Below are 15,815 nucleotides of genomic sequence, written 5' to 3' on the forward strand. Positions count from 1 at the left end.
TTGTCGTCACATAGGATGTGATTTGTGACTTTGGCAGAAGCCATTTCAGTATGGCATCAGGGGTGGAAATCTGACTGGAGGGATTCAAACATAAAATTCTAGAAAAGATAGGCAATCATATGTTAAAAGGTTTTGGAAAGGTACTGGAATTTGGAGATGGACAGTATATTGCAACAATGTATGGTTAATGGTAAGATCAAGAGGGCAGGAGATGTATCTCATTAAGCTCATAGAGGGCATGATGTGAAAGAGGGCAGCAATGAGATAAAGGGAACAAGGTCTATCTGAAGTGAAGTGTTTAATTCTTAACAAAGTACATACAAATTACAGCCCTTCATTATTATGTAGATGCATCAGAGAAATCATGCCTGACATTCTGAAAAGTTTAAGCATTCATTACAAAAGTACAACAAATAATTGTGTGGAACGAATAGCCACAACATTCAGATTTCACAAAGGTATCACAATCATTGGAGCAATATGTTTTCTAGAAACAAATAGCAGTGGACACAAGCTAAACAGCCCTTTAATCAGTTCATTCTATATGCTGTCCCTTGGAAATATCAATAGAAACATGTCAAGCTCCACATATATGCTGATGGCACTCAAAACTAATTCACTACTCAACTGGTGGCCCTTCAAATGTTTCTGATTTGTCTTACTTCTGCAGAACATCCATTACTTGGTGAGAAAAAAACCCACCATTAAATACAAGGAAGACTAAAGCATTTTCTTCATACTTACCACAAGATCCATTTCTTAGCCTCCCACATCGTCCCTCTCCTTCGTTTTCTGAAGCTAAATTAGGCTGTTCATAGCCTTAGTGTCTGAATTCACCACAGTGTGAGTCTCCAATTTCAAATCCTCAGCATATCATCATCCACCAGGTTCCACTAGTGCAACATCATGTCACTGTCGTCAATCAGCTCATCGATTACTGTAACCCTCAACTGTCATCTCTAGACTTGATCATTCCAATGCACTGTTTTGATGAAAGGTCATTGGCCTGTAACATTTTCATTTTCATTCTCTCTACAGTTGCTGCCTAACCTGCTGAGCATTTCCATTGTTTCTTTCTACTTATTTCAGAGTTCCAATATCTATCATGTTTGTCTTTTGTCTTAATACTCACCTGGTTAGTTTTCCATCCTGCACCATCTGTGAACTTGAGTTTATTGAAAACTACGCTGTCTCTATCAAATTGTGTTCATGAGGACATTATAGACATTATGAGGCTGTTTCTGTGGCCAAAGAATCTAGGACTTGGGTAATAAGGATAGGGCTCATCATTTAGATCTGAACAAAGATATACATTTTCACTCAGGGGTTGCTGAGTCTTTGCAATTCTCTACCCAGAGTGCTGCGACTGCTGAATTATTGCCTATATTCAAGGCAAAATCTGACAAATGGTTGGTAACTCAAGGAATCAAGGGATATACAAAATGACCAGAAAAGTACATTTAAAATAGATCATCAGCTATGATCCTCCTGAATAGTGGACAAGGTTCAAGAGGCTGGACAGTCCACCCAGTTCCAAAGAAATAAATGGAGGAATAGGTCACATGACTACTTAAGCCTGCTCCACAATTCAATAATATCATGTTTCGATATCCACTTCCTTGAGCCTTTTCCCATCTTCTCCACATCCTCAGTGCCCACAAAATGATTAATCACTGCCTTGAAAATTTAATGACTGCACAGACATAGCACTCTGGATGAATAAATTCTAAAGATTCACAACTCTTTTAGCACCCCTGTGCACATTTTTCATCTCCTTAACTAAGAAAGGATACACTTGCCTTAGTGGGGTTTAAAGAAAGGTCACTAGATTGAATACAGGAAAGAAAGACTTGTCCTATGAGGAGATACTGAGAATGGGATGACATTCTCTGAACATTAGTAGAATGCAATCATTTTAACAAAATTCATCTATTTCCTCATGGACAGGAGAGGGTAAATGCTGACAGGCAGGTTCCCTGGTTGGAAACTCTCAATTTAGGCATGAAAGTCCCAAAATAGACCTGGATTTAAATAACTCAATTCGTAAATGTATGCACATGATTATAGACAGATTGAAAGTTAATTTTTGTATATTATGTGATTGATCTGAGACATTACTTACATGATATAGCAGGCTACAAAGCAAAGTTGAGTAGAATCGCTAACAACAATGCACCCTCTCCGATAAGTTCAATGCGTTCTATGCTCGTTTTGAACAGAAGGTCACTGAAAAGATGACACCTCTCCAGACAGTCACCATCACAGATGTCAGATCGGCCTTCTTGAAAGTGAACCCCCAGAAAGCATCTGACCCAGATGGAGTCCATGGCCGTGCACTCGGACCCTGCGAAGACCAGTTGACAGGAGTATTTGCAGACATCTTAAAATCTCCTTACTGAGTTGTGAAGTTCCCAACTGCTTCAAGAAGACTACTACCATCATGGTGCCAAAGAAAAATCAGGCAATGTGCCTTAATTACAACCGCCCAGTGGCTCTGACATCCATCATTTTAAGTGCTTCGAGAGGTTAGTAATAGCATATATCACCTCCAGCCCCCCAGACTGCCTTGATGCATCACAATTCATGTACTGCTGTAATAGGTCCATGGCAGATGCCATCTCCCTGGCTCACACACATCCCTGGAACATCTGGATAACAAAACCACCTATGTCAGATTTCTATTCATTGACTTTACCTTTGCCTTCAACACTATGTTTCCAACAAATCTCATCTGCAAACTCCGCTGCCCCCTCTGCAATTGGATTCTCGACTTTCCGACCCACAGACTGCATTCAGTAAGGATAGGCAACAACACCTCGTCCACAATAATTCTCAACACCGGTACCCCACAAGGCTGCAATTTCAGTGTTATGAAGGTGTAAGGGGTACTATACCTTTAAGAGAGTTGAAAGCTAGCAAGGACTTAGAGAGGCACAGAGAGTCCGGAACAAGGTAACAATGTAATGCTTGGTCAGAACAGCTAGTACTGGCTGGGTTGCTATGAGACAAAACAAATTCAAATTTGGCCAATCAGTTTAAATTATGCCCCAGGATAGCAAACTCTAATCAAGTTTGAATTTGGTATTTTGACAACATTAAAACCAATGAAACGGTCCAATGTTTTGGGGTATAAATCTGAAAAAAATTGAACAGTTGAGAGAGAACTGCCAAAAGACCACAGATGTTGGCTGCTAGTAAGAACTCTCTGAGAGGTACCTGTCAAAGAGAAGGAGTTTACACAGAAACAAAAACATCGACACCGACCTGGAGAGCAAACCTACAGAGGAAGATACAAAGAAAAGATTCGACAGCTGGCTGGTTTTGAAATTTGAATTTTTCGGTAAATCTTAATCAGGGGTTTTATCGGGGCAGTACTGCAGAGGGGAAGGTATCAGATAGGTTCATATAATTTTTAAAAATTAAAGTTGTTAATTTATACTTTAAATAGTGACTTTTGGGATGGTTCTTTGCTCCTTGAATATTCACAGATTACTGCATGAGGTAAATCTTTTCTGTATGGTTAGTTAAAGTTAACGGGGGAGGGTTTACTCTGGGTCATAACAGTTTGGGGGCTTTTGTCTAAGATTTGAACAAGTTTAGGCAGATTTGAATAGATTTGAGGTACGAGAAAGGCCAGTAGCTTTAAACACTTGCAGGCTAGTGCCCTCGAACTTTAAATAAAACGTAGGCAAGGCAGTTTATTTAATTTCAGTGACTTGTAGTCAATTAAATTAAAAATGAGAGAAATGGCTCTTAAAATTGCTAAAAGAGGTTCTGGGATTTGATTATGATTATCAAATTTGCCAAGAAAGTTTAGAAGGAAAGAAAGAGGCCACACTTTTAGAATTAGCAAAGAAATTAGAATTGGGTTTTGAGCAGGGACAAAAGTAAAGTTGAAATTGTAAGGGAATTACTCAAACATTTAGGTGTATAAGAGAAACAGATGAGTGCAGTAGAGGTAGAAAAACTTAAAGTACAATTGAGGAAAATGGAGTTCGAAGATAAACGAAGGGAGAGAGAGAAAGAAAGAGCGAGATGACAGAAAGAGAGAGGAAAAAAGAGAAGGTTCTTGGCTGAGCAAAGAGAGAGAAAGGAAAGGGAGAGAGAAAGAGAGAGAAGCTCTTAGCTGCGCAAGAGAGAGAATTTGAACTTGAGAAGTTGAGACTTAGTCAGCAAAGTCAAGTTAAGAGGATGGAGATTAAAAGAGAAGGTAGTGATATATACAAATAAGTCAAAAATCTGCCACATTTTGATGAGAAAGATGCAGAAGCCTTCTTTATTTCATTAGAAAAATTGACTAGATAGATGGAGTGGTCCGAGGATTTATGGGTAATGCTGGTTCAGACTAAACTGGTACGCAGAGCTAGTGAGATATTTTCCACTCTGTGAGATGAGAGGTCAAGACATTATGAAGAGGTTAAACAGGCTATTTTATGTGCTTATGAACTGGTACCAGAAGTATATAGACAGCGCTTCAGAAACACAAAGAAGGAACCAGGTCAGATTTATGTTGCGTTTGAAAGAACTAAACATAGTCATTTTGATAGATAGGTGCATGCTTTGAAAATAGATAGGCTGTATGAGAGATTATTCTGCTGGAGGAGTTTAAAAATTCACTTTCAAAGATGATATAAATTCATGTGAAGGAACAGAAAATTCCATAAATGAGAAGAAAAACAGAATTAGCAGATGAATATATGTTGGTGCATAAGACAAGTTTCCGGCGAGAATTTTGTTGTGTGAGGGATAGAAGTTGGGAGAAGGGAAGATCCTACACTATGAAACCAAGAGTAGAGAGCACTGGGAATAATTTACCACAGGATAAAAAAGAAGCCCAAGAGGGTGGAAAGGAGGTGAAAGGCCTCAGGTGTTTCCACTGTGGTAAAGTGGGACACGTAAAGTCACACGTCAAGAAAGGCATTGTGGGAAAAGATATGGTAAAAGAAGCTAAGCCAGTGACATTAGTGAAGGTAGTAAAGGAGACCCCAAGAGCAGCCAAGGAGCTGCAGGAGAGTGCACAGCGTGGGCAGGGGCTGGGTAAGGGGTTAATTCCTGATCTCTACAAAGAATTTGCCTCTATGAGTAAAGTTTACTCAGAAAGAACAGGGGAGGACAAGAACTTATAACTTTGAGAGACACAGGATCTAACCAGTCGCTGACAGTGAGAGATGAGCGATAATGCACTCTGTCTGATCTGTTACCCGAAAGTGTGGATAGACGGACAGAAATTTAGCATCCCAAAGTAAGATCAGGTTGGAGTGCCAACTGAGACTGGGGAAGTTACAATGCGAGTGATTGACAGACAGTCAGTTCCAAGAGTTCAAGAAACTGAGGAGTTAAAACAGAAATATCCTGGTATTTTCCCAGACTGTGTGATAACCAGATCCCATTATTGTAAGTCAGAGAAAGATGAAGGAATTGAGGTTCAGTTAGCGGACAGTTGACATAATGATATAGTTTGACATAATGTGCAGGAAAAATCTGAACAGGCAGAGGGTCAGACAGAAGTGTTTAGTCCTGAAAGGTTAAGGCACTTGCAACAGCAAGACAAGACAATAAAAGAAAAAATGTGTGGACCGGTACTCTGAGCAGGAGGCAGAAAATATTCCTGAGGGTTTAAATCGTAAAGATGGAATCCTAAGATGGAAATGTTGACCATGACAGGATAGTGCAGAGGAGAAATGGGCCGAAGTGCACCAGATTGTGTTGCCGGTAGCATACAGACAGGAAGTGTTACGGGTAGCACATGAACTACCTATAGGAGGTCACTTAGGGGTATGAAAGACTCAGGCTAAGGTACAAAAACATTTTTATTGGCCTGGAATGCACAAGGATGTGGTTAACTTTTGTCAAACGTGTCACACATGCCAAATGATAGGTAAACCACAGGCGGTAATAAACCAGTACCTTTGTTGCCAATTCCCGCATTTGAAGAACTTTTCACCAGGGTTATAATTGATTTTGTAGGTCCCTTCCCAGGAAGTAAACGTGGGAACCAGTACTTGTTAACCATAATTAACGTGTCTACCGGATTTCCGGAGGCAATTCCATTACGGAGTATTCAGGCAAAAAAGGTGGTAGAGGAGCTAGGAGCTTTCTTCACACGGTATGGGCTACCCAGAGAGATTCAGTCGGACCAAGGGTCAAGTTTTACTGCTAGGCTTTTTAAAGAGGTTATGGATGGCTGAGGTGTACAGCACTTTAAATCCAGTGTGTATCATCCTGAATCCCACGAGCTTTAGAAAGGTGGCATCAGACCTTGAAGACCATGTTGAGAGCATACTGTCAGGATTACCTGAATGGTTGGGATAAAGATATCCCATTTGTATTGTTTGCCATTATAAATGCCCCAAATGAATCGACTCAGTTTACTCCTTTTCAGTTAATATTCGGACATGAAGTGAGAGGCCCTTTGAAATTATTTAAAGAAAAATTGTCAGGACCAAAGTTTGAGATCTCACACTTAGATTATGTATTGGAAGTCAGGGAGAGATTAAATCTAGCAGGTGAGTTAGCTAAACAGCACCTAAAGAGGACACAGTGTAGAATGAAGCAGGTGGCAGATAAAAGCTCTGAGACTTGGATGTTTTCCCAAGGGGATGATGTGTTACTATAGTTACCACTGATAGGAGATCCCTTCAAAGCCAGGTTTAGTGGTCCCTATCAAATTGAGAAAAAGTTGAGTCGGGTGATCTATCCAGCCAGATAGTAATAAAGGTATTGGGTATGTCATGTGAACACATTGAAACTGTATTATACTAGAGAGAAAGAACTAGAGAAACAATTGTTTGTTACTGCCCCACAGAGTGAGGAATCAAATCCAGATGATGTGGATTTTGATGTGCCTGAAAATAGATTTAAAAATGAAGAAGTCCTTGAGGATTGGGGTAGATTAGTAAACTATCTGTCTCAGGAGCACAGTTCACAGATTTGTTACTGCATTAAGGACATCTGTAAGAATCAGATGGGGAGGACTAATGCTATTAGACATGAAATAGACATAGGGAATACTGCTCCGATAAAACAACACCCCTATCAGCTTAATTCTTTCAAAGCCAGACAGGTCCAGTAGGAGGTAGAGACCAGGCTTGCGAGGATATCATTTAACCAAGTCAGAGCAAGTGGAATTCGCAGATCGTCTTAGTTCCCAAACCGAATAGGTCTCAAGGATTCTGCATGGATTATCGGAAGGTCAATGCTATTACAAAATTGGACTCATATACAATTCCGAGATTGGAGGACTGTATCGAGAAAGTCAGACATGCCAGTTACATCACCAAGTTGGACTTAATGTGTGGTTACTGGCAGGTACCTTTATCAGAGACAATGAAAGACATTTCTGCATTTGTAACCCCAAATCGGTTATATCAGTTTAAAGTGATGCCTTTGGAATGAAGAACACACCCACCATTTTCCAAAGACTCATGAACAGAGCCATGGCTGGGTTAACAAACTGTGCAGTCAATTTGGACGAAGTAGTGATGTTTAGTTAAGTCCTGGAAATATCACATGGGACAGTTAGCAGAGCTCTTTGAACGACTTTGAGAAGCAATACTGGTAATAAATGTAAACAGGACTGAATTTGCAAAAGCAGAGGTGACATTCTTGGGACATAATATTGGTCATGGAAGGTTGACCCCACGAACACAAAGATGAAGGCTATTGACTTATTTCCATGACCAACCTCAAAGAAAGAGGTACTTTGATTTTTAAACCTCAGCGGATTCTTTTGAAACTTTGTTCCAAACTTCAGCAGTGTAGTGACACTGTTAACTGAGTTGCTGAAGAAGAACACAATGTGGACAGAACAATGCCAAGAGGTATTCGACCATTTCAAAGCAATATTGACCACTGCACTAGTTCTAGCTACTCCAAACCTTTCAAAACTACGATCGATGCTAGTGACATACAAGTTGGAGCCGTACTGCTACAAGAAGATGAGGATGGGATTGAACTTCCAGTTGGTTACTTTTTGAAGAAACTCAACATCCAGTTGAGGAAATACCCCACAATCGAAAAAGAACTATTGAGTTTGGTACTGCCTTATAACATTTTAATGCTTATGTCACAAACAATGTGTTGTAGACGAATGTGTACACAGATCACAATCCTCTTACATTCTTAGAATGCTTTAAAGACAAGAATATGAGACTATTTCATTGGAGTCCTATGTTACAGAATTTTAAGTTGAAAATCGTACATGTTGCGGGTCATAGGAATGTAATTGCAAATGTGTTATCATGGATTTAAATAATAAAGTTTATATGAGATTTGTATTTAGGGAAGACGTCATGGTGAACTTAGATTAAAGTTATCGGTATGTTATTGGTAACGTGTTGAAAGAATAGAAAAAAATGAAGCCATCTTTTCATAATGATGGTTCATTTTTTCTTAAAGAGGGACGTGTTATGAAGGTGTAAGGGGTACTGTACCTTTAAGAGAGTTGAAAACTGACAATAGGAAGGGTTTGGAGGGATATGGGCCAGGTGCTGGCAGATGGGACCAGATTGGGTTGGGATATCTGGTCGGCATGGACAGGCACAGAGTCTAGAACAATATAACAATTTAATGCTTGCTCAGAACAGTTAGCACTGGCTGGGTTGCTTTGAGACAAAAACAAATTCAAATTCGGCCAATTAGTTTAAATTATGTCCCAAGATACCAAACTCCAATCAAGTTTGAATTTGGTATTTTGACAACACTAAAACTAATGAAACGATCCGATGTTTTGGGGTATAAAACCAAAAAAAATTGAACAGTTGAGAGAGAACTACTAAAAGGCCAACAGATGTAGGCTGCTCGTCAGAACTCTCTGAGAGGTACCTGTCTAGAGAAGGAGTTTACACAAAAAAAGACATCGACACCGACCTGGAGAGCAAATCTACAGAAGATACAAAGAGAAGATTCGACAGCTGGCTGGTTTTGAAATTTGAATTTTTCGGTAAATCTTAATCAGAGGTTTTCTCTGACCAGTATTTTAGAGGGGAAGACAATAGATAGGTTTAGATAAATTATTTGTAAACAGTTGTTAGTTAATATTCTCTGTTAGACTTTAAAAAGTAAAGTTGTTAATTTTTACGTTATATAGTGACTTTCGGGATACTTCTTTGACTCTTGAATTTTCACAGATTACCGCACGGGGTAAATCTTTTCTGTGTTGCTGGTTTAAGTTAGCAGGGGGTGTTTACCCCTTGTCAGAACATCAGCTCCTTACACATTTCTGACCAAGTGGCCAAATTCAGCTCTAACTCTGTTCACAAATTTGCTTATGTACCACAACTTGATTGAATTTTTTAATGAAGTAACCAGAATTGATGAGGGCAGAGTGGCGACATTGTTTACTTGGAATTTAGTAAAGCCTTTGACAAGAGTCCGCATGGTAGACTAATTAGCAATGTTGGATCACATGAGATGCAGGGTGAGCTTGCCAATTGGATATAAAATTGGTTTTATGGTAGGAGACAGACGGTAGTTGTCAATGGTTTCTTTTAGGATTGATGGCCTGTGACTAGCAGTGTTCCACAGGGATCAGTTCTTTTGTTTGTCAAACAGGGGCAGGACTTATACAATTAATGGTAGAGCCCTTTGGAACAGAGAGACCTAGGTTAAATTACCATCCCAGGTACATAATTCTATGAAAATGTTTGCGTCACATGTAGACATGTTGATTAAATAGGCATTTAGCACACTTGCCTTTATTGCTCAGACCTTTGAGTATTGGATGTCACGTTGAGGTTGCAAAGGGCATTGGTGAGGCCTCTTCAGGAGAGCTGTGTGCAGTTCTGGTCGCCCTGTTATAGGAAGAATATTATTAAACTGTAGAAGGTTCAAGAGATTTACCAGGAATGGAGGGTTTGCAATATAAAAACAGACTGGAAAGACTTTTTTCACTGGAGCGTAGGAGGTTGAGGGATGGCCTTATTTAAGTTTATAAAAGCAAGAGGGGCATAGGTAAGGTGAATAGCAAGGGTCTTTTGCCTAGGGTGGGCAAGTTCAAAACTAGAGGATATATTTTTAAGGTGAGAGGAGGAAGACTTATAAAGGACCTCAGGAACAAACCTTTTTGCAGAGTTGTTCATGCGTGAATGAACTTCCAGAGGAAGTGGTGGATGCAAGTACAGTTACAACATTTAAAAGACATTTGATGACCTCTTGAATGGGAATGATTTAGAGGAATTTGGGCCAAGCACATGCCACAGGGACTAATTTAGTGAAGCAACATGGTCAGTGTGGACTGGTTAGACTGAACGGTCTGTTTTCATGCTGCATGACTCTATGATCGTAGTGAGTTGGAGCTCAAACAACGACAAGCGTATAGGAAGAGATAGACAGCTTAGTGGCATGGTGTAAATACAACAATCTCTCTCTCAATGTCAGCAAAATGAAGGAACTGATCACTGACTTCAGGAAGTGGAGATGAGGGCACACCCTGTCTGTATCAATGATGCTGAAGTAGAGATAGTCGAGACCTTCAAGTTCCTAAATATCACTGACAATCTATCCTGGTTTATCCATGTCAATGCCACAGTCAAGAAAGCATACCAATGCCTCTCCTTTCTCAGAAGGCTAAGGAAATTCAGCATGTCCACAATGTCTCTTACCAAGTTTTTATAAATGCACATAGAAAGGATCCTATCCAAATGTATCACAGCTTGGTATGGCAACTACTCTGATCAAAACTGCAAGACAGTTGTGAGCACAGTCCATCACATAAATCAACCTCCTATCCACTGACTCCATCTATAGTTTCCACTGCCTCGGGAAAGCAGCCAACATAATCAAAGACCCCTCCCAGCCCAGTTATATTCTCTTCCACCCTCTTCCCTCAAGCAGAAGATACAAAAGTTTGAAAACACGTACTAACAGATTCAAGAACAGCTTCTTCCCGCTATCAGACTTATGAACAGACTTCTCACATTTCAGAGTTGATCTTTCTCTGCACTTTCTCTGTAACTGTCACACCATATTCTACATTCTGTTCTATTACTCTAATACACTTATGTAAGGTATGATTTGTAGGGTTAGCACACAACATAATACTTCCCAATGTATCTCATACATGTGACAATAATAAATCAAATCAAATCATTTTACGGATGTTGGCTGCTTTTTGCAAACAAGACTCATGAAATTGATAATTTATTAAGAGGAACGGACTTGTAGAAATATCAGCATTTTAATTTTTGCCAAGACTCTGCCAGCAGCTAAATGATATTCAAGAAAATTCAAGTGATAGAACAAAATGTCCCCTAGAAAATGAACCATGATATGAGTACAGAAAAACGTTTGACATTGTTCCAAGCTCTTTTGATTCAATCTTAAATTGTGAGACAAGGTTAAGGTGCTGTTGTGTGGGGACACCTTTTTCACTGAAACAATGCATTCGGTAGGATATTTTGCAAAACAGGGATCCACAGAAAATATCTAATATTTGGGAGTTTGGAAACTTCCCTCAGGCAAATATCTCGTACCAAAGTTAAATAGTTTTCAAAGCTGTAAGTCAATGGGCAAGTTTGACCAGGTCAAGGCCTGGAAGCAATGGAATATTCCATCTCAGCTTGGGGAAGAACTGACAGGACCAGTCCTGCCCTGCAGACGTTCTCCTCCTGTTGATCAATTACGGTAGGATATTAATGGTGGCTATGGAGTAGATTGTGACCCAGATCATCTCGTGCTCTCAGATGAAGGAGATATAGCAGTGGGTTGCAGCAGTGGGGACCTAAAGGGATAAAATGGGAAGCATTTACTGCAAGTGACAAATATTGTAAATAGTTCAATTCTACTAGATAGAGGGTCAGAAGTAAAAATGGTGACAAGAGTGTTAGTAACTGTGGAGCACATGGGTGAATTTTCATGATAACAAAACAGCATTTTCATTCATGCAGTTAAAAGGAATCTATGTACATGATACCAATGATACATGTGTTAGTCACGAGTGCACAATTGAAACAGGTTAACTTGCAGTGTTGTTTAAATATTACTTGATTAGTCGCATTACAACACTCATTGGACCAAAGAGTTTACAAACATGCCAAGCAAATTCTCAGACAACAGTGTGTGCATCATATATGTCATTAGACAGAATTACACAGACAGAGGAGCAAAGGTTTCCACTTATATGTTATTTTATTGCCAATATCTGCTTTGCTCTAATATTCTGAGAATAATCTACCACACATTGGTTTACAGAAAACAAAACAGTTTACAAAGACATTTGCACATCATTACGTTTAATAGACAAAATGGTACAATACAGGGTATAGGCAATCTAAAACTGACCAACACATCCGGAATGAATATATAACACAACTGTAATTTAAAAAACAAACTATCTACAGTTAGGAATGTTAAATTCTACACAACTGTTAAATAAATATCACATTATATGCAGATATTTCTACTTAGGTCAGTATATTACTGTTATACTGTATGGCACCCTTGCATTTGCAGTTGAAACATCCATATCTATCAGCATTCAAAGAATTTTTTTCCAGTATTCTTAAATTGCTAAACTTTAATACAAATTCTTTCCATTTCTAATTACATATTTAAAAACAGCAGCTCATAATCTGAATATTGGCAGCCCATTTCATATCATCAGTTGCTAACAATACTTTTAGTGGTACATGCTGGAAGTGATAAAATATATAGAAAAACTCATGAAATCTTTACTTCCGTAAAGGTTTTTCCTTCGAATTCAGGTGCATCGGTCTTTCATTTCGAAGCAATCATCTCATTTGAAGAAACCCTGATGAAAGTGATCACATCTAATTTGGAATTCACCTTCAGTATTCCACAAATACTTCAAATAACATATTTAAGAAGGATTTTTTTCTACTCTTTTTTTGATTAATGAGTTTTCATTTTTAAAAGCCAGTTTTGTTTCTTTGCAATTGGGGTTTGAAAGTTATACGATAAATTTACAGCCATTATCTGATGGCATAATACATTACAAAATCCATCAGACATATGCTAAAAACATCAGATGTACAGTATTTACACTTAAACAGAGTATATTTCAGGGCCAAACAAGCATTATTTGCCTGTAGAAACAATTAATAAACTAAATTGAGCAAAAGTAACCAAAGTACTGTGGACATAAATGTCTATACATAGACCATAACACTTTAATATCGTACAACTTGCTTAAATCATGATGTCGCAGTTAGAATCTAGTGAGGTGAATACGAGGAACAATTAACTTGGAATATTCCACAACTTTTGTACTGTGACAAGTATACTATATATTATATATATGTCAACATAGGTAACCAATTTCTCTGCCTTCCACAATAAGATCATTATCGGAATTATATTCTCACTGCCCACTAATGTACTAACAGTAGCATCTAAATCAACTTGAATAATAATAGAATGTTTAAGAAACTTTTTGAAATGAACATAAAAAATTCATCTTCCCAATCACTGTACAAGTGTATCCAAATTAATTCATATATACAAGATATTGTTTGGCATACTATTGAAAATACTACAAATTGCTTAATATTTTATCATTATAGTCTAAAAATATTAAATATTGACTTATTTATTGCATACCCCTTTAAGACAATATTCCCAAACTATTCAAATGTTTATAATGTTTATTGTCAAAGCTGAAAGTCAATATTCATTGTACAGTTTAATGTAAGATGTATATTTAATTCCTAACACTGCATCATAATTTTCAATATTGTTGTGATTACAATGCTTGGTAAATAAAGTCAATAATTATTGTATAAAATAGATGATTCTTAGCTGTCAAGGATTTAGCCGCTGTTTACAGCTTACAAGTATGACAGAGCAATAAAATAGACTGGATTAATAACGGTACAGCACTTTGAGCCAGTTTGTACATTTAGAGTACTATATAATTGTAAGTTATTGTTGCCATTATCCATTACTGAAGATTTAGTTATCACGTCCAATAAACTAAATCACTTTTATAACACAGCAAAGAGCAGCCTAGTTCAGTGAGCCTTCTATGACATATGTAATCTACAAATTGCAGTGTTTTATGTGTAATATAGTAAACTCACATAGATGGATCCACTGAAATATATTTTTAAGCAGTACAGGGGTAGTAATTTCTATCATCTATATTATGAATGAATCCTTAATGCTTTTCTCAAAAATAATTTCTGCTACTTTACTTAAAAAAGAGGGCCATTTATATAGTGAACACCTTTGTTGTTACAGTCAAGAGAGAAATCTGATTTAAATGCATTAAGCATTCACATAAAACTATATCCAAAGGTAACTTTTACCCTTTAGTAGTAATTTTTTTTAAAAAATGTACATCTGTCAGTATGATTTGAGAATTCATGAACTTTGCTAAAATATATCACCTTGGCTCTAAGATCAATTTTATTCGGTAAGATTTAAGGATGGATATTGGACAGTTCCCAGTAACTTACTGGGAGACACAACCACCCAAAGAATACCTTCTTTTGAAGATTTATTTTTAGGTTGCCAGTGCAAGTCCTTTCTGGCCTCTATGAAACATGCTGTATCACATTTGATCATCTTCAATGAGATGAAGCTTCCAGTATAGTGGTGCAGTGTAAAACTTGAATTATTCCTGAGTTTTCAAAAGCAACAAAAAAAAATCTATGACATATTAATAGCCTTGTCTTCAAAATAATGCGTTTCTTATCGGCCTTTTGTTTGCAGTGATACCTTTGGTAAACCTCCCTAAAAGTTGAAAGTTTGTAAGAGGGAAGATTCAATTTTATAGTTTAGGCTGTTGACAGGTCGGATCGGACAGAGTCTTCTCTCAAATGGTGATGCTTACCATTGTCAGCTTCATGCAGTTGTGCACGTCTTTCAATAGTTATCCTGTATTTCTTCCTAGAAAGAAATGACAACATTGCTAAAATACTTCATTCCATATTTGAAAAACATACACATGAAAGATTCAGGGTCATGGATAGAAAGATAAACTATTTCCCCCTTTCAGGTATTGATAAACCATCTGTTCTTTTCTAGCAGTTGTTTCGTTTTTATTTCAGATACACCGAGGTCATAAATTTAAAGAATTTCTTTTAATTATGTTATATGTTTTGTCTGTTTTATGGGTACAAAACAAATGCCAAATTTTGCATTCTTTTTCCCATGCAGGATGTGCACTGGAAACATATTAGGCCTTTTCTGCCGTCTGAAACAAACGCAAGCGTCATTTCGGCCACATGTTTGGCTGCATTGTGTATTGTTTGGTTTTGAACTACTTCAGAGGAAAGAGTTCGTCAATGTTCTGAATTCTTTTCCAATTGCTTCACATGCAAATGCTTCTGGGTTTATTCTGAGGCTTCCAACTTAGTGAGAAGAGGATCACCATAAGTACCAAGAAATAGGTGCCTCTTCAGTAACAGGAAATCACACCTTGTCTTCAGATTGGAGCAGTGTGAGCTAGCTGCATTTCAACCAGGAGGCAATTGCTTATCGGTGCTACTTGTGAGTGAGGCTTGCTGTTCAACACCAAAACAGGTTTTGCATGGTGTGTCTCTGCTGTTTCCGGCAACATTAAAATCAGTTGGCTAGCTTGGTATGTACAGGGCTATCCTGAAGGTTGCTGATGAGATGGCAACAGTTCATTTGCTTCCCAATGGAGGGTGATAAGCAGCAAGTGAGAAAACTCGAACCTGTCACTACTTTGAAGATATTTATACCAGAAAATAACAATACAGTAGCACACAAACTGTTGTGTGCAATTTCAATTGAGAAAGTTAACAAAAATCAGAAAATCGTATGGCATTCAGAATAATCATCTTTTGATGCCTCTTCAACAATTAAAGAAACAATTTATCAGGTACAAAATC

At 38.0% G+C, this 15,815-nt stretch overlaps 1 protein-coding gene across 4 annotated transcripts in view; it reads right to left on the reverse strand.

Moving 5' to 3' along the window:
- Nucleotides 1–285: 285 nt before the first annotated feature.
- The window catches only part of npr3 (natriuretic peptide receptor 3), a 91,800-nt gene continuing 76,270 nt past the window's right edge, over nt 286–15,815 (reverse strand). For 2 of the 4 annotated variants that reach the window (XM_043686845.2, XM_043686782.2), the window contains exons 8-9: nt 14,792–14,847; nt 286–11,719 (exon numbers count right to left, since the gene is read on the reverse strand). In XM_043686845.2, coding sequence (XP_043542780.2) covers nt 11,631–11,719; nt 14,792–14,847 — 145 coding nt within the window. In that variant the 3' untranslated portion in view covers nt 286–11,630. Of the gene's footprint in view, nt 11,720–12,108; nt 12,749–13,587; nt 14,848–15,815 lie in introns of those variants that run through there. The other 2 variants (XM_043686933.2, XM_087989632.1) reach the window with 2 other exon arrangements.

This window comes from Chiloscyllium plagiosum, unplaced genomic scaffold, assembly GCF_037043375.1.
Source record: "Chiloscyllium plagiosum isolate Xiang-an unplaced genomic scaffold, Cpla_swu_hap1 HiC_scaffold_1, whole genome shotgun sequence".
In the NCBI taxonomy this organism is placed as follows: domain Eukaryota; kingdom Metazoa; phylum Chordata; class Chondrichthyes; order Orectolobiformes; family Hemiscylliidae; genus Chiloscyllium; species Chiloscyllium plagiosum.